The sequence below is a fragment of the Apostichopus japonicus genome, chromosome 7 (assembly GCF_037975245.1).
Source record: "Apostichopus japonicus isolate 1M-3 chromosome 7, ASM3797524v1, whole genome shotgun sequence".
Taxonomy (NCBI): Eukaryota; Metazoa; Echinodermata; class Holothuroidea; order Aspidochirotida; family Stichopodidae; genus Apostichopus; species Apostichopus japonicus.
Genome location: NC_092567.1, coordinates 13,778,635 through 13,804,357, shown reverse-complemented (window position 1 = coordinate 13,804,357; position 25,723 = coordinate 13,778,635). Strand labels below are relative to the sequence as shown.

Genomic DNA, 25,723 nt, shown 5'->3' with positions numbered 1-25,723 from the left:
GAATCTCTGCTATGTTATACATAAATTATTGAATTTTCACTATCCTTGTAAATAACTTATCATGATGCGGCGGATGCAGGGAGTAAAATATTGATTTGGCAATATTTTTAGGCATCTGTACCGAGCGTCATTGAAGAATTTTCAGTACACCTACACATCCGGAGTAGAGTATCGATCTTAGTGCCCGGAAGTCGACTGAAATAATTATTTTACTAAAAGAACGTCTTAAGAAAATATGTAAATAGAGCAAGACTTTATCAAATACAACCCCACTTTTCGAAAGTTTCACCCTTTCTACCTCAAGAGACAAATCCAATATCGTTCGTATGGTCTGTCGCGCTTCCGACATCATGATAATACCCTTATCCCGCCCCTCCTGTTGCAGACCGCAGATTTCAAAATAGAAGAGAGTCTCGACAGATTAAAGTTCGTTGTACTGTCAGTTGTTGTTGTTGTAAGGTGAGCGCGGTACATCTCCTAACTGATGGTTTGATGGGATATAGTCTTTGAAGTTCTTAATTTGTTAGTTAGGAATTTTATCCAATTTTGTTCCTTTGCCTTAAACGTCTCGGGTGTGCGTGTGGGTGGGGAGAACGCGAGTGTGTGATAAGAGGGGGCAAACGCGGGTGTGTGATTAGATGGGGAGAACGCGGGTGTGTGATTAGAGGGGGAGAACGCGGGTGTGTGATTAGAGGGGGAGAACGCGGGTGTGTGATTAGAGGGGGGCAAACGCGGGTGTGTGATTAGAGGGGGAGAACGCGGGTGTGTGATTAGGGGGGAGGACGCGGGTGTGTGATTAGAGGGAGAGGACGCAGGTGTGTGATTAGAGGGGGAGGACGCGGGTGTGTGATTGGAGCGGGAGGACGCGGGTGTGTGATTAGAGGGGGGACCCGGGTGTGTGATTGGAGGGTGGAGGACGCGGGTGTGTGATTGGAGGCGGGAGGATGCGGGTGTGTGATTAGAGGGGAGGACGCCGGTGTTTGATTGGAGGGTGGAGGACGCGGGTGTGTGATTGGAGGGGGAGGACGCGGGTGTGTGCTTGAAGGGGCGGGGTGGGGCTCTCTTGTCCCTTTCATTGACAGAGATCGATTGGTGCCAGTATTTGACGATGTAAGTTCGAAGAGTCCAATAACTTAGCAGAGAAAATATGTTTGCAAGAAATGAATTTGGAAGTTTACTCACAGTGTAGAAGCTACACACTAAAACCCAGTGGCATAAGGATTATATTTGGGGCCCGAGGTCAAGGAATAATGACGGTGCCCCAAAAGCGAGCGGAGCGAGCAACTGCTAGACCGCACTACCGAAATGAGAATGGGTTCCCATATAATCTTGGTGATATTAAAACTTGTCAGCCTGACCTTAATGTGCTGTGGTCACCGGTTTTTTGGGACCCGGTGCCCCATGAGACTCCAGGGCCCCGTAATGCTCTCGCCCTTTCAACGCCCTGCCTTAACGCCGCTGGCTGGTCCAGACACAGTTTGATTTATCTATTATACACATTTCAAATATACCTCTGACGAATAGAAAAGTGTCACTGTTTCCCGACGTCCACCCCTCCCCCAACCCTTGCTTTTTATTACCCATACTGAATAAGAAGTCCATAGTTAAGATCAGTGGGGTCATTGCAGCGGAAACATGTTGTACAACTGTTCTTTGGCAAATAATAATAAAACGTGTTAATGCGTCAGAGGAATTGAACATTTAAAGGATTCGATTAAAGCTTTATCAAATAAACAAACGCTACCACTTGACTCTCGCGCAAATAAACAATAACTCGTTCGTTGGAATTCGCGGTGGGATAAAGGAAATGGTCATATTTGAGAAAACCAAATATAATCACCAAATTTATTATCAGTTTTGATTTTCATTAAGGTGTAAATAAACTTTGTGATCGCAAGATCAGAGGTTTACGTCTGAATAATATTTATTTTGTACCAAGAGAACGAGAACAAGAGTTTCAAGAGTATTTAGTGATTTGGCATTCAGGAAAGCGAAACTACAAGTAATCCTACATTCATGAGTGTGAGGGGTATGTGCATATTTGTGTGTGTGTCTCGGGTTAAGGTCGATAGGACAGCGTGAAGTCCAGTGAGTAGGTATTGTATTCACTACTTACCGTTGCTTTGGCTATCTGGTATACGCCGCGGATATAAAGATGAGAAGGTCCTACCAACGTCTTACGCAGTTGGAAGAAGGAAATGTAAAAATCACTCAACGAGCTGCTTATTTATGAGGTTTTCATTGAATTAACATCAAAGATGGAACCTTGAATAAAGGGTTCTTGTTGGTTCGTTATTTTCGTGATCAGAGTGAAAAGAAAAGTGAAAATGTAGCCAATTTATGCGATGGTGACGGAGTGTGCGCGCGTTTGTGTGGACTTCATACCTAGTAATAAGTATGTCGATTCACCTTAGTAAGTACAATAATACTATCCTCTTTCTGTGAGGGTCAAAGGTCACATGAGGTCAACAATGGACAGAATATGAAAACCTTTGAAAACATGATAAGTTTAAGCGGAAAGATCGGATGAATTTCATACTTGGTATGGTTTTCTACCTTACTGAGTGAAACCACCATTTCTGCGGAGGTCAAAGTACGATTTAGCTCACACATATAACAGTGTAAACAACCGTTGCAAACCCGTAATGTGGATCCTCATTTAGTACAAGAATCTTACCGGTTTCTGGTGAGGTTAAAGGTCGTTTGGGGTCAACAGAGGCCAAAAGTGTAAAACTCTTGTCAAAATTGTAAACCTCCAAAATGAAAGGTTGAATGAAGTAAACGCTAGGAATGTCCATTCATCTTATTGATTACAAAAACAACGTTGTTTTCTGGGGAGGTCAAGGTCATTTCAGGTCAACAAAGGTCTAAAATCCTTGTATCCAAAGTAAGTCCATCCGTAAGGCTTTAAAGAAGATCAAACTAGATGTTTATATCCACCTAATTGAGTACAAGAATCCCATTGTTTTCTTTATAAGGTCATCTGAGGTCAAGAGGAAATATGAAAACCTTGCGAGTAGGTCAACACGAGTGAAATCATATGAATTCAGCAATGTTCAAAACTTGAAAATGACATAAATGCTTTGAAGCCCACTGTTACCAACACACTCATTCTTATTAACGACAATCGCACTGCAGCAGGCATCGACACCGGAAAAATCCAACGCATCTTTAACGAAACCAAATTTGAGGGCGCTCCATTACTTTTCAGCTATCAATTGAACGCGACAGCTTTCATTCGGAAAAGGAAGTGTTTATTAGGTATTTTCGTATTCCGTTTTTGTGCCCAGTATTCTATTAAAAGGATCGATCAATTACCCGTGGATGGTCGGTATAATGTTTTCATACATCTGATGTTTTCATTCTTGTGCTGATGGTACAAGTAGGTTTATATACATTGTTTACTTTACTAGTCGTCTGTTTCGCACACAGTAAGTTATTGATTTAATTCGATACAGCAAGCATATTTGTTGTGTGAAGAATTAAGCTGAGGATGACACCAAGGCGACAACGTAACTATCTAGAGGTGAACGCTGACGTCTTTTTACAGGTTACCCTGTTGCTTAAAAACGTCATAATCATTTAAAAGAAAATATGGTAATGACAAAAGTTACACTTTGTAATGTCATTACGAAATAGGAATCTGGATAAAAGTTGGTATGAGAGTGTGTTTGGTATCTTCAAAGTCGTTGGTTTTGTTAGATTAAGCATATTACATGAAAGCCGAGCTTGGAAACGAACACCTGCTCTGTAAGGGAGTACGCCTCCATTATAGTTAATCATGCGTCCAATCAGTGGGTTTCTTTAGTCCTTGCCGAGGGCAAGATGTACCTTTGCGAAGGTTAGGGTGTGTGTGTTGTCTGTAACATTTGTGGTCATGTCGGCATGGGTGTATGTGTGGGTGCGCGAGTGCGCGTGCCAGTGAGTGTGTATGTGAACTTGATATTTCGTAAGTGGATTTGTCTTAGTTATTATATGAACCCTCTTGGAATTACTGGAAGTTAAAGGTCATTTGAGGTCAACATAAGAGAAATTCTATAAAATTCTTGAAAACATGCTATAACTCCGAAGCCAAGCTTGGATGAACTTTATACTTGGTATGCAAATGCACAGTAGTGCATAAAAGAACCGTATTGTCTTAAGTGGTCAGTGGTTTGAGGTCTAGAGAGGTCAAAGTATGAACACCTTTTCAACATGATAACTCTAAAACTGAAGCTTGGATGAAGTTCATACTTGACACGTTGATCCATCTTGGTCCAAAAATAGACTGTGTCATGTTATGCAAAGGTCAACGGTCATCTGAGGTAAATATAATTCAAAGTCCGAAAACTTATAAACACGATAATTCCAATATCAAAACTTGAATGAACTTTATATTTGACAGAAATATCCACCGTAGTGCGCACAAGGACCCTATCGATATTCCAAAATACAACAGAGGTCAAAATGAGAAAACTTTGCAGACATTAGTACTAGTCCAAAATTGAAGCTTGTATGATGTTCATACTTGATATATGTATCCATCCCAGTGAGAGCAAAGACCATATCATGTTATCCAGGGATTAAATGCTATCTAAGGTCAGTATAGGTCAAATTTGTAAGTCCATGCAAGCACTAAAACTTCAATATAACTTGAATGATCTTCATACTTGCTATGTAAGTCACACAAGAATTATATTATTTCGCCAGAACTCCAAGTATAAACAATTGCTTGAGGATTTGATTACCACCACGTGGCACTGATAGCAACAAGTTAACAATCAAGGTTTATCGAAACCTACAGTAACATTTTATTGGATGTAACTTTGCAACTTCTTTTACCATGTGAACGTTAATCAGGAAGTAAGAAAATACTTAACATAGAGTGTTGTATTCCTTGTAGGGCGGCAGTTTCATACCCCCCCCCCCCCCATATTATTCCCATGAGATTTCACTCCCATCTAGTAAACTCGGTAACTTCAGAACCAAATCTTGCACACACTTCATACTAGGCATGATGATCCATTGAAATGAGTATAATCCTTTGTTTTCGTTGAAGTCAAAGGTCATTCAAGGTGAACAGGAGCCAAAGATTCAACTTGGATGGAGTTACTTGGTTGGTGGATCCATCTTAGGGAACGCAACAAATTTGTTCAAGTTTTTGTGTCCGTCATAGGTAATGTGCATGAGGTCAACTGAGGTCTAAGACTAAAACATTTGGTAAACACGATAACTCAAAATGTTAAGGTTTGCATGGGGTTAATACTTAATGTATGCACCAACCTTATTGAGTACAAGTTGTAGTGTTTCCTTTGAGGGTTTAGGTCATTCAAATCAACATATGTTAAAGGCTGAAGTCCTTGTTAACACGATACCTGCAAAAGTAAAACGTGGATGACCTTTCCATACTTCGTATTAGGGTCCATCATATTGAGTACATCATATCTGATGACTTCTTTTGAGGTCAATAGAGGTCAAGTCTGAAATATTTGTAACAAGAGGTAACTCGAAAAGTAAAGCTTGTATGAAATACACAAAGAGCATTTGAATTTAAAAAGGTTGTCATATCAAATAAAAGAATACTAAGACCGCTGACTTTCCGATTGATAATTCCTTTACTGTTCAGATTTGACTCCTCAGCCATAGTCATTATACTTTGCAAATATTGTAAATACTTGCCCCACATGTTGTCGATGCCTGTTATATCATTGCATAGTGGAATTGATCGGAGAGCGAAGCATGAGCACAGCGCTGAAATCACTTACGCATGTATCACGCACAGCATGAGTTACAATGTGAAATACGGTTCGCTGTGACGTCATAGATTACACCTTTTCAATAAGATGCATGTGATCCTACGAACATTCTCCTCCTGTGATGATAAAATTAAATTTTCAGATTCATATATAAATATCTTAAAAACTGTATTTCGCGCGTCGAAACCTAAATTCGGCTACAAAGTATGTGAGTGACGTAGGATGACGTCAAAAGGTGTCACGTGTTTAATATATTTCATTCACTGACTGTCATATTATATTTTAGTAAACATCCGATAACATCTTGAGTAAATTTGGAGTAAACAATTACCATGAAATATCAAAATAACTATGTAAGGGCTCTATCGTCTCACGGATATAAGAACGATTTTTTTTTCAGAAAATTAAGATTCTCTTTTCCGAGAGTAAATTAAATTTCTTGAAATTGATTGTTTCCAAACCAAACTCATTAACTTTATTTAGATATAAACCTTTCCAAAGATCATGATGTCGTAGGCCCTGCATATCTTCATCAATTGAATTGAGTTGAATTTGAGGGTAATATTACGTAATTATGACAGGAATAGGCTAACGTAGTTATATGATTCGTTATAAATTTCTAACAATATGATAAACCGATTTTTGGTAACATACATGTGCTCGTTGTTTTAAACCATATCGTGAATACACCAAATTAAACGACACATGGCAAGATATACAGAAGATACACATATACGCATATAACCAATGAAGCTCACATGTATAGATTTCAAAATAAGTTGAAAATTATTACAGGTGTAGACATTTGCAACTGCGTTAGACCTTCACAATAGTGCTAAGCTATGCAAACGTTTAAACGAAAAAACATACCTCATATGGTGGTGATCTTCAAGTATTGCGCAAGAGAACACACCTCACCTTTGAAGTTGCCATAGAATTGCTTTCAGGTAAGATCAGAGAGTTTACTAGACTTTTTGTTATAGTCAATACTTCCTTTACGTTATATTTATGTCTCTATTGTTCTTCATACACTCCCCTGCAACACGGTTAGGTGCTATATTTCCCCCTCATGCGTTTACGTACGTCATTGTTTCCACATCAAGACATTTAAAATAATAACAAGTTTGCTAAGTAGGATAAGCCTATCGGTAAAAATAGTCAAATATCTTTGTGCGAAAGACTATCGATTTTGCCGCCTTTGTTCATCAAGGTTTTATCCCGAAGCATGCTGTGCCTAAAATAAAGTCAATTATTGATTTGATGAGCGTATAGACTTAGTTTTCGGAAACTATAAATACTCTAATTTTCCAAAAATAAGTGGTAAAGAATGCTGGTATATGTCCATCGATGGGTACTGTTATCGATGGAGGCTTTTCAGTTGGCTCTTCGATAGCGAAAGCCCAAACCTTGTCTAGGCAATCCCTTGCTCACTGTCCCTCACCGGCAGCACTGTCGGTTAAAAATTTAACTTTGGTCAACTGTGATCTTATTTTGAGTAATACTCGATCGGTTATGCCTACTTTTATCGCTCCTCTGTGGATAAATATAACATATTTTGTTTCTTTTAAGTACTTGGAACCTTTGGTTTCTTATGACATCATTTGTACCAACAGATTGTGAATAATTCAGCGCAAAATGAAGAAAATTAAGACGACATCATAATAAAAATTTACGTTAGCACGAATACTTTTCAATTAGGAGTTTATGTCACTTCTAAGTGAGTTGCGATAAGCTCAATCCAGATAAGTGACATTATAATTGCATTTGCACCAATTGGTGACATTTGAATGTATAGAAAAAAATGTATAAAACATAAAACGGTTGAATGTATGAACCCATTATAATGTTACAATAGTTAAGATAGAGTAAAATATATCCATTACAATATAAAATTGTAGTTCGTACGTCAATGAATTGCTCAATTCTTCGACGGTTTTACACACGTAATCAATTTGCTCTTGCCAAATTAAATTGAATCGAGTTTAACCCCTATAGTAACTTCTCCTGCTGATATCTAGCCAGTGTCCATCATAGAAAGGGTGTCTGCTTCAGAGAGTGTATGTTGCTTCTGTTTGGAGCATTTTAACATACTCTTAGTTTTGTTCGCATTAATGACCATTTTGTTATCGTTGCACCATTTTAAAATATTCTTAAAATCCTCACTTAGCCTGAGAGAAAGTTCTTCTGTGCTCCTACCAGAAATATTAAAAGTAGTATCATCGGCATACATTCCTGCCGAACAATGTGAAAGGCATAAGTCAAGGTCATTAATGTAAATGAGAAACATTAGTGGGCCAATTATCGACCCCTGAGGTACATCACTTACAACTGCCATAGGGTTAGAATACCCATCATCATCTTAGTGGACAAATTGTTTCCTGTCGGATAACTACGACTACTGAAACCAATGAGCAGCTTGCCCGGAACTTTGGTAATTTCTTTAATAAAATATCGAGGTTTACAAGATCAAATGCCGTTCTAAGTCTAGGAGGATTGATCCTATCATGTTTCCGTCGTCAATGACTTTAACTATTCATCTATCATCTTTAATAACGCTGTTTCACATAAGTGCTTCGCCCAGAACCCTCAGTAGTTGAAATCTTTCTACATCATCATATAGGGGGCTTTGTTTAGGCCTACATGCTTTTTGAGAATGTTTGAAACAATGGGTAGTACAGACTTGATACACTTTTTTAAATCGGTACAACTTTTGCTAGTTTCCATTGAGTTTGGAAACACCATAACGAGTTAAGTATATATGCTTTACACTTGGTAATACTTAAAACAAATTCTTCATTTACGTTCGGGATATTAAAGAAGCAAGACTGTTGATATCAGAATTTTTTACGGTCGTAGAATACTTCTCTGAAACACTTCTATGAAGTCAAATGTGTTTTGAAATCCTGATAGAGGTTAAAGGTTGTTAAACACGATGACTCTAAAAGTAAAGTTTGGACGAATCCCATCATTGTTACATAGAATCACATACCACCAGTAACTGTTAAAAAAAAACCCTCTATCGTTGAAGAGGTCAATGGTAACTTGGTGTCAAACACTGAAAAAAAATTGTAACATGATTATTAAACGAGGTAAATTTCGTAATCACAAAACTTTCCTTGCCATAGCGTGCTATAATTGAAGCCAATAAAGCAGATCTTTAAGTACAATGTTTGCAATGCATTAAAAAACAGTTACACAATGATAAATGTTGTTGAATGTTATAAATGTTTGCTTTATGATACATATATATGGATAAATATATAGAAATATCACTAGCACTTAAATTATTCCTATTATTTTTTATATGTTTTTAAAACTTTGACATATCCAAGACTAAATTTCCGCCTGAAGTCATCTTTAATATGACACAGGGATGTGTAAGACTGCAGACACTTTTCTCCACTAGCTGGAAAGTCCTGTCCATGCTAAGTAGGGCAGGTCACTATATGACTGGCGATGCAACCATATCGTTTGACATTTTTCAATTAATTTAAGAAAAACTTATTTCCGTGAGACGGCAAACAGAGGCTTCTTCAAATTATCAAAATGTCTTCCAAGATTGCCGAAGTTATCACGTTTTTTAAACTCTGTCGTGCGCATGCATTATATAGATCGGTGTGTTTACTGGCCATTGTCTGGCTTAAGTGTGCTCTTGTATCCAAATTTAAATACGCGAAGACGCCCTATGTAGGTTAACGCGGCGTTTCTAATGTTACTGTAAATTTTAACACAATAGTGTTATCGAAAGTGCTTATATGACGTCACTGTAACTGTGACGCGCCGCTCCTCTTTTAATGTTTACTCACAAATATAACATGACTTTGTCAATAGCATCTTAGCGGCGGCAAGTGGGAACAGCTCATCGGAAACAAACTACCTTCCTCCTTTTCCTAAATTAGGATGAAAGGAATATTGTTTCCGGAGGCGCGACGTATGTTTTTCCCCCGATGCAACAAACTTGAGCAAGGTGAATGCACTCAATGCAGTAGTGAAATATATAGTTAGTCACTGATGCATTAAACGCTTCAGACTTCAAACTGCCGACTGACAAATCGATGATCAAAGCATTACTTCCGTCCCACTGAAACACCACCTGACCTGACTTGACCTGACCTGACCTGACCCGACCCAGGAATAGACCCGTAAACGTGATCTGCGAATTGGCCCGCGTCTTGAAAATCTCGTCCTCCGAGCTAACCTTGTGATGATAATGGAGTATTATTTGTAATTTTTTACTAATAATCCTATAATAAAATATTAATGTATGTGGTTCCGCATACATACAAGAACGCTAATTTTTCTTTATTCCTTGCCTAAAGGTACAAGAAATCGATGCAATGGTGATGGTGTGTGCGTGTATGTGTGAGGGTGTATATGTGGTATGTGTGTCTGACGTCTTGGCTTGTAAGCACGATTTTTCAAAAACTATATGGTGGGTGAACTTCATATTTTGGTATCTAGATGCACCTTACTGAGAAGAAGAACCCTTTGTTTTCTGTGGAGATCAAATGTGAGGTCAACAGAGGTCAAAGTATGAAAGCATTGTAAGCACGATTTCTCAAAAACTATATGGTGGGTGAACTACATATTTGGTATCTAGATGCACCTTACTGAGAAGAAGAACCCTTTGTTTTCTGTGGAGATCAAATGTGAGGTCAATAGAGGTCAAAGTATGAAAGCATTGTAAGCACGATTACTCAAAAACTATATGGTGGGTGAACTTCATATTTGGTATCTAGATGCACCTTACTGGGAAGAAGAACCCTCTGTTTTCTGTGGAGATCAAAGGTGAGGTCAACAGAGGTCACAGTATGCAAACATTGTAAGCTCGAAAAATCAAAATCCGTAGGGCGGATGAACTCCGTATTTAGCATGTGGATGCTACACATTGAGTAAAAAGAAACTAGTTGTTTTCTGTGGAGGTTGAACGTCATTTGAGATCAACAGAGGTCAAAAGTCTAAATAGCTAATAACAATAACTACGAAGGGGATGCTTGAATAAAATTCACTCTTGGTGTAGTGTATCCACCTTAAAGATTAAATAAAACTTGTTCGTAACTGCAGTTAATCACTAAGCTTGTCGACTTCTTTGTTTTAAAAGTGGTCACGGCTAAATAGGACTTTGTAGGCTGAATAAACACTATACCCGTCCACCGGGTTTAGTATATTGAACCTGCTTCAACGACATGAACATGTGGTAATCTGCAACAGGATATCCCTAACGGCGCCTCATGAATTCATGGGACACGGCAACACTTCAACAGGATACAAATAACGGCGCCTCATGAATTCACGGGACACGGCAACACTGCAACAGGATATTCCTAACGGCGCCTCATGAATTCACGGACAAGGCAACACTGCAACAGGATACAACCAACGGCGCCTCATGAATTCACGGGACACGGCAAAACTGCAACAGGATATTCCTAAAGGCGCCTCATGAATTCACGGGACACGGCAAAACTGCAACAGGATATTCCTAACGGCGCCTCATGAATTCACGGGACACGGCAAAACTGCAACAGGATATTCCTAACGGCGCCTCGTGAATTCACGGGACACGGCAAAACTGCAACAGGATATTCCTAACAGCGCCTCATGAAATTCACGGGACACGGCAAAACTGCAACAGGATATTCCTAACGGCGCCTCATAAATTCACGGGACACTGCAACAGGATACCCCTAACGGCGCCTCATGAATTCACGGGACACTGCAACAGGATATCCCTAACGGCGCCTCATGAATTCACGGGACACTGCAACAGGATATCCCTAACGGCGCCTCATGAATTAATTGGACAAGGCATCACTTATTTAGTAACATTTATATTGGGGAAATATGTCACTGGAACTTAAGAACTGTTAATTCTGAATGTTTGGTACAATGTCTGCCCTATTTGAGATTCATGTCTTGACATTACGGAGCACAAACTTTGACTGTTAAGATATATTGCCGATTCCACGGATGTAATAGCATGGAGCCAGGTCCTGTGTCAGTTGAGGTAAAACTTATACTTGTGTTAAGGTCGTTATGATGTGATCGATTTATTGCCTTCTGCTGCTTACGCTAGTAAATCATTTGCACGCAATAACTGTAGTGATTTGGTGTCGAAAAGTTTAAAGGTCGGCTTAATTTGTCGAGAAATAGACGCTATTATAGTTTAACGTGCTAACTTATGAACTCGGGAAAACTGCCGCGTTACCGGAGAGTTGTAATCATCTTTGGTTTGCTATGTTTATTTATATTTTGGCATGAAGTACACATAATCTATACATGTTCAAATTCTTGGTTTCCTTGGTGGTTAGAATGGGTTGTTATTTGGTTATACAATGGCCTCGATTGACCCTCACTTAAAAATGTTTTGTGATCAAGTCTCGAATGAAAAGCGTCCTTAGATGAATCACCGCCTTTATTAGTACAACGATTGTAAAACAGACCAAGTCTAGAAGCCATGGCATAAACCAATCTTTTTATATTAATGAAAATATGTAGTATTTCACACTTTCGGTTAAGAAAGACCAGACACCTTCTTATCACGTTATGAGATATAGTTATGTACGCGGAAAACATATGTGATTAGTGAGGGAAAGGAAAGGTAATGGTTAAGGACCCTTAACACACCCCCCCCCCTCCCTAGAGCTTGGAAACTGCCAAGTGAGAATACTTCAGTCCAATTTTTGATGATGGTGTCAGTTGGATGGTTTGCAAGATTGTTACCCGATCCTCATCAACATTTTTAATCACAAACTGAAACACGAATTATAGAAAGTGTACACAATATAGTAACTCTGACAAACAGCACTAGTTCTGCTTCTGTTAATCAATGGCTCTATACACCAGGTTATCTCATGAAGTATATCATGCCGTATTGGTGTCCTGAACAGAATATACTGCAATAACCATATGAACTTGATTTGTAATAATATTTAACGCTCTGTATGTAATTGCATAAGGACGAATAAGTTAATATATTGTTTATTTAGAAATGTGGCGTTATTTCAGTCTTGTTCGATGACTGCTGACGGCCTTTAGCCAGTCAGTCAGACGGTAAACAAAGGGGGGGGGGGGGTGAATTGGGAGGAGAAGCAGCCATGAGGGTAACCCTATAACTCTATTCTTGATCAGTTTAATGGGTATTCTAAACAGTATCATTTGAATAGAGAAGGAGGGAGATGTACCTAATTTGACTCGTTGCAACAAGTCTACGTGGACAAATGTACAGATGACGTATCATGGATGAAAGAATACCTCATAAATCTGTTTTCCTAATCGTCATGACCTACCCCCTTTCTGTCACATGAGGGAACCATTTATCATGAAAATGTTTCTGAGGAAGCTTATCTCATTTCTCAGTAGCGTTATTAATCTCACAAAGTTTGTCGTCGAGACCCCCTAGTGTTCACACTAAAAGTTCTTTAAAAGGCAAAGAATGTTCCAGCGAGACCGAAGTAAAGGAAGCCTACTGCATATGACATTTCTGAAGCTTATAAGCTATTTTACGAGTACGCTTAATGCTCCTGTAGATGTCATAACTAAGTTTCGATGTAAATTGTTTGCGATTTTATTTTATAGCCGAAAGGACAAAGGAGAGCTATCGCCATTCACTGGTTAATTCGCATCATAAAAGCACTTTCAAGAAGCTCTTTTGTGATAACCCACATGACACGAACTTTGATGAATCTGTTATTTTTTTAAATATGGAACTGACATATTTTGTCCATGTGTGTACGCTCGTATTCCTTATATTAATGTTTTATTTTTGACAGAAATTGTACCAATTTTTGGCAGTTCTCGGTCGAAAAGAGTTTTTCATTAGTCAAATTTGTAACCAGTAATTCAGTTGTTAAATCATAAATTTTCGGTGAATAGGGGACGTTTTAATGACTACAGCACGTTCATTTATGTATTGTTCCGGCGGATTCTAGCCTAATTAATGATTTCAACGTGTTCAATTCGGGGTATACACAACTCCAGAAATAGATGTTATCATGTCCAATTTCTCTCAAAACCATCAATCAGGTTCACTGTCCGCTACGTTCTCAGGGTTTAACAGCTAATCCAAACTACATGGAAAGAGTATTTTAAAATCACGCCCTCGATATCAGGATTTTCTGTATGTGCGTTTTCAGTCGTTGTGCGTCAATGAGTAAAATGGAAAGCAATGTATGAGGTGGAAGTTGGATATCTGAGAGGCATTATGTGACTTTTATACATTACCATCATTTTCCTACTCGTATATAAGACCACAGATGACAAACTTAAGTGAATACAAATTTAAGTCTTTAAATATGACAGCAACGTTTTGTTCTTCTGAGAGTAAACATGCCGTCAAAACGTGGCCTTTGAACGTTTGAGTATTTTACTGTAAGTTTAAATTGTTAAGTTTAATAACAGGATGAGCTTTTGAGGCGAGGTTTTTTTCTGTGTGTTAACTCGACATTAAGTACAATCTGGTATAGGTGAAGCGGGTTATTAACACCACTTTCGAGGGTTTCTATAACTTACAAAGTTCATAGTAAGAACCAAATCAAACCATGGACAGATTCAAGAGTGGGTCCATCCCTTTCGTATCCCTGTTAACGTGAACCCTTACCTTTTATGTTGGAAGTCAGTTTGGAGAACAGTTTTCAACATTGTAGGTCAACATCATAATATATAAAGTTATAAAAGGAAGACAAGTTGAGTATGGTAAAGTGAAGTAAAGAAAGTATGAGTGGTAGAAATGTTTCTATAACTATCCAAATTTTCACGACATGCCCTTTAAATATGCATAATGTCTGGAATACTCCTCTAAGGCTAAATTGTTGCTGATGTCGACTCCTCAGTGAAAGCCTACATGTTAATGGTAATACATTGTTTATATATTCTAATAACTCAATCAAACCTACCCCTTCATATAAACGATGCAGCACCGTTGAATCACATTCGAAACCATTTGTCCTTGACACAGTTTCAGTGCATTGTATTTAATGTTATTGCAGGCCATAACAATGCTCATGTTTTCCTTTTCAGTCTGGGAAACTGATCTAATGGTCTGTTGCGTTAGTAGCACAGTCCCTTTAAGTGGATAGTCTCAGTTGTTTAAAGGGCAATTACCCAAAAGATAAGAGATGTGTAGAAATACAAAACGGATTGGTAGCGGTGCATGACTTTTAACGCTCTAAACCATATCGGGATTAAATTTGGGCCTCCAGCCATCCTGTTATAACTCCATGGTTTAACTCTATATACCAAGTCTCTTCTTTACAAAATGTTACTGTCCAACTATCAAAAGAAAACACACTAGCTCTTAAAAAGACGAAATATTTCACTTCGCCTTTTCCATCACAACAACAACTCCTATGCTTATACCAGGGAGTTGTTCCATAACAACCCATATGCGTATACTGTTACATCGATGATCAACAAAAACAAAAACCAGTGCAACTTTAAGCACACGTTACGTGACAACAGAAGCCACGTAGTTAACAAGAACCGTGAGTTTGAAAGTTGTAAAGACTCTCTCAATATCAAGTCCTATAAGATGAAGTCAGCCATCGTCATTATCTCGATCCGAGGGATTCAATTATAAAGATTAACACACTGACTGGTAAGGACGCTCTTCGGAACAAAGGTGTAAGTAAGCAGAGAACATCACGTGATTGTGACGAAACATGTATAGAGGGAATATTCAGGACGCCAGCGAAACTGATAGGGCTAACGAACCTTCTTTCTTTTCCATCGGTATTGTTGAGTAGTTACGCTATTTGAGGGCAAGGCCACGGGCAATGTTTACAAGGAAACATTTCTATGAGCGAGGTAACAAAGACTGATCCATATTCAGTGTCACCCCTTCGCAGTGGACTGTTACCTTATGTGCAATTGCACACTGTTAAAAAAAAAATGCAATTATATCGTGTATCCACAAGCATGGAGTATTTTACATTATTTATCTACCATGGAAGCGAATAATAAAATGCCTTCTATTTATTAAATGTGATTACAGTGTTGTAGTGGTGAGACGGGGAAACAGGATTTCCTGAAAGTGGTGAAGAGAGACATGCGTCACATTATGAGACAAATCAAGACTAATAATGTCGCTGTCTGTCTTGGTCTGGTGCAAAGTATAGTCAACCTGCTTTAGCTGTCTTGTCGGGTGTTTGGACAGTCGGTTGCCATGGATTCACCCACGTGTTTGGATGCGCTATACAGCCTTGTTTTCAACGACATTCAAGAGAGGGAATTTTTTGACCTGATAATAGAATATAAAAATAGACATTTGTTTGCGAACACTTTCGAAGATGGCTGGAAGTTAAATTGGTTTAATTCGGATAAATATATAACGATCGACAAACATATATATATTGTAATCGTTTCGTCTGCTTCCGTTTGTCTTGGTTTTTTCGCACTTACTTATATACATGTTCTCGACTAAATATGGTCACAGACTTCTTCCCAGACCGAGGTAAGATTGTGCCAACCACTTGCGGGTAAGCTGTCACGGCTGGCATACGTCTAAAATATTCACCTTGTCCCGTCACATGAAAAAGCGTTTTGAAGATACACGCTTTGGTCGAGTTGTCAGCACGGATTCAAACCGATAATCAAGGACAAGAATGCAAGCACTCTACAAATACCCCTTGCAGTCGGTAGCTCTTAAAGGAAAATTGGCACCAATTGATTTACGTGCAACAGTGCGAAAAACTCTCTTAGGGAGGAGGTTGGGAAGGAAAGATTGTGACTTCAACAAGACTTCGTTTGACGGAACCTTCTGAATAGCTGCCCACTATAAGTGGGAATGCGAAATCTCTAAAAGCAATATGGTGATTATTTAGAATAGCTCCCGGTCCCTTATAATAGTGCAATGAATTATTATCAGAACTGTATAAAAATGGAAAGTTTATATGTAGCATTTATTTGTAGCCTCTTCTCGTTGTTAATTTTGTGCGGACGTACACAGGAACTTAATCCAGAAGATGGTAAGTAGTTCATTTGTACTTTTAATGGAAGAGTATAAGATATAAGCCTCATACAATATATGTAGTAAGAACACTCGCTGAGGGGAGATTAAATTATTCGCTTCGTGTGATTTTGTTTAATGCTTTCAACGTATATTTTTAACAGTGAGTTTCGGACTATTGTCCATTATAGTGTGGAATTTTCGTTTCTTTGCTTTATTTGTGGGTCACAGCCAGGAAGCAATCGATTATTTTCAAAGCGAATGTTCAACAAAATTGACGTCATTTTGAAGTAAAACAAGAGAGACTTAACACTTGTTTCTCATTATGGTAATATTAAGATTATTCCTGCTGAACAATTGCCTCTTTTTTATTCCCTGGTTATATGGGGTAACAGTATTCGCCTTGTGTTGATTTTTCTTACACAAATATTTGCCCTGCCTGCTTATACGCAGTTGAATGTATTCATTATTTCGTCTGGTGAAGCGATGATCCCCCAAGTTGTATAGCAGCACATCGGGAGAGCGGCATTAGAAATATAGGACGTTTTTAGTTGGTAGCAATATACATTGTATACTAGTGTCAATGTTATACGTTTTGATAAATCTGCATATGAAATCCATCATTTATAAGACAAATCATATGATAGCGTGTGTACTTGTATTCAATTCTTTTCTTATGCTTCAAGGAAAGCATGACTGGCATGGATTTGAAAAGTCCGTATTACGTAACTGCGACACCACATAATTGTCTTTACTGATTGTCTCGATTGGTTTGCGACATTTACAAAGCACATTGTGCTGAAAAGCCACATAAGTTAAACACTGAACATATCAAAACATGTTGGAACTCGCGTACTATGTATAGCAACCGATGGTGAGGCCAAATATTGAAATATTTTTGGACTATATAGAGAAATGTTACTCTCCCCCTCCCCCCTCCCCTCTCCCCATGCCACTCCCTTCCCAAAGAACCGTATGTTAAGGTTACTAAAAAAAAAAAAATGTCACATATGCTGTTATCAGAATTTTCCTTTTGAGTTTATTTGGTAGTCATTACGGGATATTAATATGCCCTGTATCTGCATCATATTTCTCGACGTCAATACTGACAGCCGTCATATACTAATTGAATTTTAAGTCTAAGGTTTGCCGCCGCTCAACGAAGTTAGTCTGATATAAAATGTCTGGGTAACTTACCTCTTTGTGCAGTAACATTAAAATAGGTAACAATTGTGTACTCAGTGTACATTGTATGGTTGACAACATTCTTGAAAAAGTGCATACTTTATGATTTTGAAGTTCCTTTATTATACTTGACAAATAATACAGTTGTTTAGAATATTGTGTATAAGTTGTGTAGCGTACTCTGCGTTTCTATTATGATACCTGCAGTATACCGTACTGTGTATGTTGTGTTGCGTACCCTGCGTTTCTATTATGATTACAGTACTACGAACACCAAGTCAGGGTGCCCCATAGTCAGTATAGTTGTTGGGTGTGATACTCTATTGAAAATATGTTGACATTTTTCGAAAAGCTGTGTTCGTTTTCCAAGATACACACATTTTAAAAGTTTGGGAAACTCATTAAATATGTACAAACTATGACGTAGAGTGTTGTGCTCATCACTATTTCTTATTTTAGCCCTAAATAAACCCTTAATTACAAGCCCACATATATCATTTAAATAATATGATGTTCCTTAAAAAATGTTCCAATAAAATATTTCAAAGAATCGCCTTAGGCCACAAACATGTGTTCAGTGTCCTTGGAACGAAGGCTGTAAAAACAAAGGAATAACATAACAGAAAATGAAGCAGTCATTCCCTTTACATCATCAATGTGCATAATTACCTAATGTTTATTCATCAATAAACTAGAATTAAGAAAAGACATGTAAAATGATCAATCTTTAGTGGAGTTTGGTGGGAGTTGCAGCTATTTTCTTCATTTCTAATGTCCGTTAGAGTGACTAGGACAATGTCATTAATCTGTGTCCGTAGACCTTTTTTCATGCGTCCACACAGGTCAATTTTCGGGCTTCCCGATATCTCAATATGCCTGTATGACATTATGATTACTTTTGAAGAATCCTCTTTAGGCCTATTCAGGGAATGATACCTGGTATATAGAACTTTGTATATAAGGTTGTTAATGCAATTCATAGTGAAGGGTGAATATGGGGGGGTGTAGGGGAGGGGTTGGGGTGAATGGGTGGAGGAAGTAGCCTTCATTGTCTTCTGAAGTGTCGATCATTTGGTTACGGTACCCTAAATATCTAATGTGCAAACCGACGTAGCTGAAGTCCGTTGAATTGGCTACCAAACAGTTTTTGAATGGTGAGTGGAAGTTTATATGCTTTGTAGCAATAACATGGCCAAAATACTCTGTACTAGAACAATTAAGGTTCCTTCGATAGCTACATAGACTATGAAATAGTACTTAAACACAGCGTCATACAATATGGAACGTTTTGGTATTTACCAAGCCCCTTTGACTGGACCTAGACTGACTTAGTGCTGGTGAGTAATGTTTGCTTCCTGGAAAGGGCTAGACTGTTGTCAAGTCTGCTTATGCAGAGGTCGCTGGTTTGTTATTAGTAGGGGCTTATTTAGATGAGCGATATGATGATCTTGAAGCTTGAGAGGCCCATGCGCTCTGTTTCGAATCATCTGCAGACTGTTCCATTACAATTACCTGTTTGCAACCTTTAAGTCCAATGTCGAGATGAACAGACTAGTAATTTTCTGCCCGAGGCGTCTGGAGAAAATACCATTTGTTTCCATGCGAAAAAAATGCATAGCGTCCGGTGTTTTCATTTTCTGGGTCACCATGAAACAGAAGTTTGGCGATTTAAATTCACAGCAAGAGTGTTTGTTTAGTATCTTCGAATATTAGACTCCTCGACTCGGTCAATAAACCTTATCTAAATTTAATTGACGATAAAAAGTTCTCGATGGTCAAGGTAAAAAAATACAGTTTTGTGTTTTTATTATTTTACCAGCAAATTGATCCCTTCCCATTGGTATTTTCTATTTAGAGGGTACCATTTTATGTGAGAATGTAAAGCAGAAAATCGCATTGTGTGCATGTATTAGTAAAAAGAAGGGAACTGAGATGTGTGTGAGTGTGTATTGAAAGGGAGTCCAACGAAGGTGGGGAAAATGAGGCAAATATACATTAGAATGGCTGAATTGTTTGAATTATTAAAAGTCTGAATTGCAAGTTATGTATAACTGTATGCTGAAATAAGGTGGTAGAGAAACGGGGACGTGTCGTGGAGGGATACCTTACTTTTAATGTTTTTTTTTAAATATTTTGATGCTGTTTTGTTGTTCACAAACCTTTAAATATGTGGTCACAACGTATCTTAATTCCTCAATTGCGTAACACATATTTCTCAGCCTAGCGCTCCTCTGGACAAGTTTCTCTCTACTTTCCTTGAAGTGAGCGATGTAGATCAGTAAACATCAGTAAGCATCATGTTATGATTCATTGTGTCCAAAACGTGAGAATTACTGTAATATCGAAAAGAGATGTTTGAGACTCAGTTGCACTGGAATTTTGCAAGTTGTTGATAAGATTATGTCAACGAATTCGTTAACAGATTTTGAAGGGAAAAGAAGCACACACAATTACGAAAATCGCATCATAAGTGCCTTAGAGTGATGAAAACCCAGTTTGTACCTCCCTTGTTTGGCTAAGAAAACTTGTTTACAAGCCAAAGAAGTCTTTTGTTGATTCTGTTTCCAGTTAAATGCACGTCGTCATTGTCCAGCGATTAAACGGCAACATACTGATAAGGATATCCAACCGTCAGTGCAAGGAATCTTTACTAAAACCCCTCTTTATTAACCAACCAAACCATTAATTAAGCCTTTTCCCTTTGCCCTGTTGACAGTCGGCTCTCTCTCTCTATCCCTCTCCTCTTTTTCTCTCTTTTTTTTCTTTGCTTCTCAATAATGACTCTCAAGCTTAAAAATAACTTGAGGCAGTTACCGGTATAGTCAATCGTGGATTGTTAAAGTAAAAGTAGTAGTTGCTCTTATACGGTATCCGTTGATTGATTCGAAGCCCTTTGTGAATGGCTACAAATCACAACTTATTGTTCAGTTAATCTGTGCTTTATAGACAGTACTCAACGTCTCGAGTGCCTCTTGTTAAGAAAGAAACCTAGCTGGATCGAAAGCATTCAATGTCTTGTATCTCTACACCAAGGACTTCTTTTGGGCTTTTCGTTTCATTTTCGTCCGTTCTCCTGTAAATGTGTGTTTACAGGAATTATCATTATCCCGTGAACCAATACGATCCTGTCAGTCAACCAAATATATATGACTTCTTCTCCACATCCTCTTAATGTAAAGTCACTAAGAGAAGACCCCAGGCCGGTAGCCCGGCATTCTGAATGCGGAGGGGCAGTGAGATAGCGCTTGTAAAGGTATATTGGCCCCAAATATGCCAGATTTTTAAATTTGGTCACCTTTGGTCAAAATTCTTAAACTCTTTTTTATTATCACCCTGGAGGAAATAAACCTCACTGGGACATTCAAACATCTTGTGTTTTCATTTAGAATGTCTGAGAACAATTTGGAGAGTAAAGACCTCCAGGAAAGTACTTTTTGTAAACTTCTAGCAATGATAGCATGCTATAATTTGGGGCCTTTACTGACTACCTTTAAAGGAGGGTAAATGTATTCGTGCGACGTCAAAATGAGGAAGGGGAGGGGTACATTGGTTATCCACCCACACCCTGGTGCACCTGAACGGCTATGGGCCTGCTTGGCTATTAAGCATGACATAAGGCAGAACAGTGCATCAATAAAGTGCTGGTTATGTTTCTATACCGGTCTTTAATATATACGGTGAAACCCTGCTAAGCTCCTGCAAAGCGAACTGCACGAGGACTATGACTTCTCAGTGCAGACCAATATGTTCAAAATAATCCATTGCCAGTGTCATTTGTACTAGACAAATACGTAATGCATTGAAAACATGTTATTTAAGACCAGGTTATGTATTCCTATTGAGTTGTGTGCTGTATCTGAGCGACCTGACTAGTAGGTGACTTAGAGTCAATCGTCCAGCCATATTAATGGATGAGCCGCACATGTTTCAAGGGACATGTCTATAATATGGAAGTGGTTTCAACCATCTATAACATGATGGGGAGGTACATGAACTTGTATGTGTTTATTACTTTAAGTTATGGGGTAATTTATGAGCAAATCACGAGTCAACTGATTTTCAAATTTATTTTTAGCAATGTTGGACCTATCTTAAAATCATATTGACACCAATCAGGTTGTCTGTACATGTTTTTGTCAAATATAACCCTTTATAATTCATAACATTTTGAGATGTCTTCAGAAAAGCCCTGATTTGGTGAACGATTTACATGAATTTGTTCCTCGTTCCTACACCTAAAGTTGGCTGTGTTCCTACACATGTACACCCAAAGCATACTTAGTTCCTACACATGCACATCTAAACTATATTATGTTCCTACACGTGTACAACTATAGCCTAATAATTTACTACATTTTACTATATGATTTGCTCATACACATGTATCTAAACCATTTTATGATCCTACACATGTACACCTAAAGCAGGCGCGTATCCAGGGGGGCGTTGGGGCGCGCCCCCGGGTAAGAAAAAGAGGAGAGAAAAAAAGAAGAAGAAAGGGAAAAAAGAGGGGGGGGGGAAGAGGAGGAGGAGAGGAAGGAAGGGAAAAGAAAAAGAAGAAAGAGAGAAAAAGGAGAAAGTAGGGAGTAAAAGAAATACGCCAAGACACCTGGAAGAGACGGAGAAACACTGACATCATTACAGCGCTGATCCCTATTATATACACAGGGTAGCCAGTGACTGATCAAGGATTTCGGAAGGGGCGTGCGCCTCACCCTTCCCCTAACATCGTCAACTCCATTTTTGACGTTTCCATTTTGTCCTCTCTCAATAATGTATATGTACATATATACTATATATGGTCTATCATAACGCGCGTGTGTGTATATGAAACCTGCTATGAAACCAACTGTGGCTGGTCTCGAACTCGGGGAACATGGCGCATTTCGGGAAGGCGACTGCCCCCACCCCCCTTGAGCATATTTTTTTATGATATCGTTAGTAATTTCAAAATAAAAAATGCTTAAATGCAACATACAAGGCCGGGGAAGTGTCATTATACCAGCGATCTGGGAGGTATTTTTGGCCAAAATTCGCTTGTACGCTTCGCGCCAACAAGTGGTCCTGGGTAGTGCCATTTACAGCGATCTGGGAGGCATTTTCGGCCAAAAATGTTCTTGTACGCTTCGCGCCAACACATGGTGATAGTTTGCCAACAGGCTTCGTCCCTCACTTGGCAAACTCCTCGCTACGCGCCTGCTCGAATTTGTAAAGCAAACAGCAGGTATCACCTTATATCAATGAGCATGAAAATGGTTTTCAAAGATGAACAGCCTCAAAACTGTCTATGTGTGAAGTCATGGGCGTAGGAGCCCAATTTGATATGGGGCTGTACCGACTGGCCCGAAAAAAAATAACCAAACGTTTTCGCGCGCTCCGCGCGCGTTCAGCATGTCAATGTCAATATCATATAAGTCAGCATCGGTTATTACATCGTATGCCATCGTGTACCTTACGATCCGTGAAAGTTGCGAGTATACCGCGGGATGCTAATGTAAACAACGAAATGTCTTGTGTGGATGGGGAAAACCTTGAACAGTGGGGCTGACAGGTATTGTGGGCCGCGACGTAGAATCACCTACACAAGCAATGATCCACAGGACATGCGATGAGGTCGAACATGATTTGTGACTGGTGACAATCTTAAAAAAGGTTATGGATAAAAAAAAAAAATTGGGAAATACTTGGTTCTCAGGCAAAAGTGTACATCTGGTTGGTCATTTTTAAGCCTGAGAAGTGCCGCCCAACCGATGGTGGCGCTCCGCTCAGATAGGAATTGGCGCCCCCGGGTCAGAAAATCCTGGATACGCCCCTTTAAAGCATGCTTTGCTCCTACACATGTATATCTAAACCATATTATGTTCCTACACGTGTACAACTTAAGTGTATTTGGTTCCTACACATGTAACCCTAAATCATAATATAACACATGTACCCCTAAACCATGTTGTGTTCCTATCTACAAACACCTAAACCATGTTGTGTTCCTACACATGTACACCTACACCATGTTGTGTTCTTACACATGTACACCTATACACAATAAGGAAACATGTTGTTTGTACTCATATACATCTACAACTTGTTGTGTTCTTACACATGTACACCTACACAATGCTGTGTTCCTACACATGTACACCTACACCTTATTACCTTCCTACACATGAACACCTACACCATGTTACTTTCCTTCATATGTACATATAAAGCATGTTGTGTCCCTACACATGTACGCATAAATCATGTTGTATTTCTACACATGGACACATAAATCATGTTGTGTTCACAAAATGAGGAACTTTTCCCATTGTGTCATTAACACAATGATAGACACTTTTGTGGCATAGGGTCCTATGGTAGTAATGTAACCAGACTGCTTAATTCACTGTATCCCTCGTTACGATTTGGTTTATCACGTAGAGCAGTAATAAGGACCCCATCAGTCCGGACAGACAATGTATTATCCTGACAAAGTTGTCCGAGATAATAGCATGTAGACAGCGGTTGTCAATTCGAATATGTTGTCAACTTGTATTAATTTGAGCTCCTAGTTTTCATCCCCTGCTTCATATGTTGCCACATTGGTGTCACTTACATGATAAATTTAAACGACAAAGTATTGCAAAATTAAGCGTGGATTGTTTCTCTTGTATTAAAGAAATGTAAGTTTATCGTAATAAACTCAAGCTGGAATGTTTCCTATGATCAAGTTGCATTTATTCTCTAACACACGTATATGCTAATTTGGATAAGTTGATACATTGTGCGTAGGTTATTAATAACACGTGTTAGTTGTGGACGATTTGAGACGGTAACAGGTTGTTTACACCAATATGATGTCATGTATGACCCAGTTGCGCTATACCATCAGCTGTACAAACACATGTATAGCCGAAGGAAGAAACTATTACAAATGTTAAATCAGTCGACAAAATACATTGATTTATACTATTAGCTATTTAGAAAAAAATATATATAACTACAGGAACAAATACTTGAATTTAAAAGAAGAAACCTGTTTGACACAAGCTTATGCAGTTTGAACATAAGATTCCCTGTCTAATTGAAATGTGACATCTGTGTACCAAATTAATGAGACGGAACGATTCGTACACGGTTTCCTTCTGTTTCCTGTTCATTGTGTGTGTGTGTGTGTTCTGTGTGTTTTAAAGTGATGTGCCGAGTAGTTTTATCTGATAGAAGAAATAGTATTCATGACAGACAACAAGAAGCAGCAACTGATGCCTAAGCAAGTGGCTTCGAAATGGTTATGAAAGAGTTAACTCTGGCCGCATAGGAAAATAACGGGTTCGGTTTGCTCGAGTATGTAACACCAACAAAATCTACTAAACATTTGTAAGTGGTAGAAGAGGTTATGAAGTGTTCGTCTCAGATATGCAGGGTAACACGTACCTACAAAGTGGGGACTGATTAATTGGGGAATTGTCCGATTCTCAACCGATGCCACCATTACAACGTATCACTAACTCGCTATGTGGTTGGTACATAAAGTCTGTGGAGCAAATGTGCAGTTGCTTCATGTTCCCAACAGAGCCGTATGGATATATATCTACGGCTCTAGTTTCCAAGGGCCTCTCAAAAGCACGTGTCCAGTGCCTGTTCCATCCTTAGCTCAACCCCCCCCCCCCCCCCCTTCATGAGCTCAACTAGTTATACCTGTTGTTTTGGGGGTGGGAATGGGAGGTTGAGCTGAAACTTGTATGCATTTACGAAAGCTAATACTAGAAATATCTGCATGATTAAATTGAATGTAGAAGCAACATTGTGAAAGGAAAATTAAAATTGATGAGCAACTTGGTTGAATTGGTTATGGCTCATAAAGATGGGTTGTTTGAGT

At 38.8% G+C, this 25,723-nt stretch overlaps 1 protein-coding gene across 4 annotated transcripts in view; it reads left to right on the top strand.

Moving 5' to 3' along the window:
* The window catches only part of LOC139969391 (signal peptide, CUB and EGF-like domain-containing protein 3), a 109,801-nt gene that overhangs the window by 35,258 nt on the left and 48,820 nt on the right, over window positions 1–25,723 (top strand). The window contains exon 1 of one of the 4 annotated variants that reach the window (XM_071974310.1): window positions 15,295–16,699. The exons of the other annotated variants lie outside the window; for them this stretch is intronic. Within the exon in view, the coding sequence (XP_071830411.1) occupies window positions 16,585–16,699 (115 nt within the window). The 5' untranslated portion in view covers window positions 15,295–16,584. Of the gene's footprint in view, window positions 1–15,294; window positions 16,700–25,723 lie in introns of those variants that run through there. 4 annotated transcript variants of the gene reach the window in all.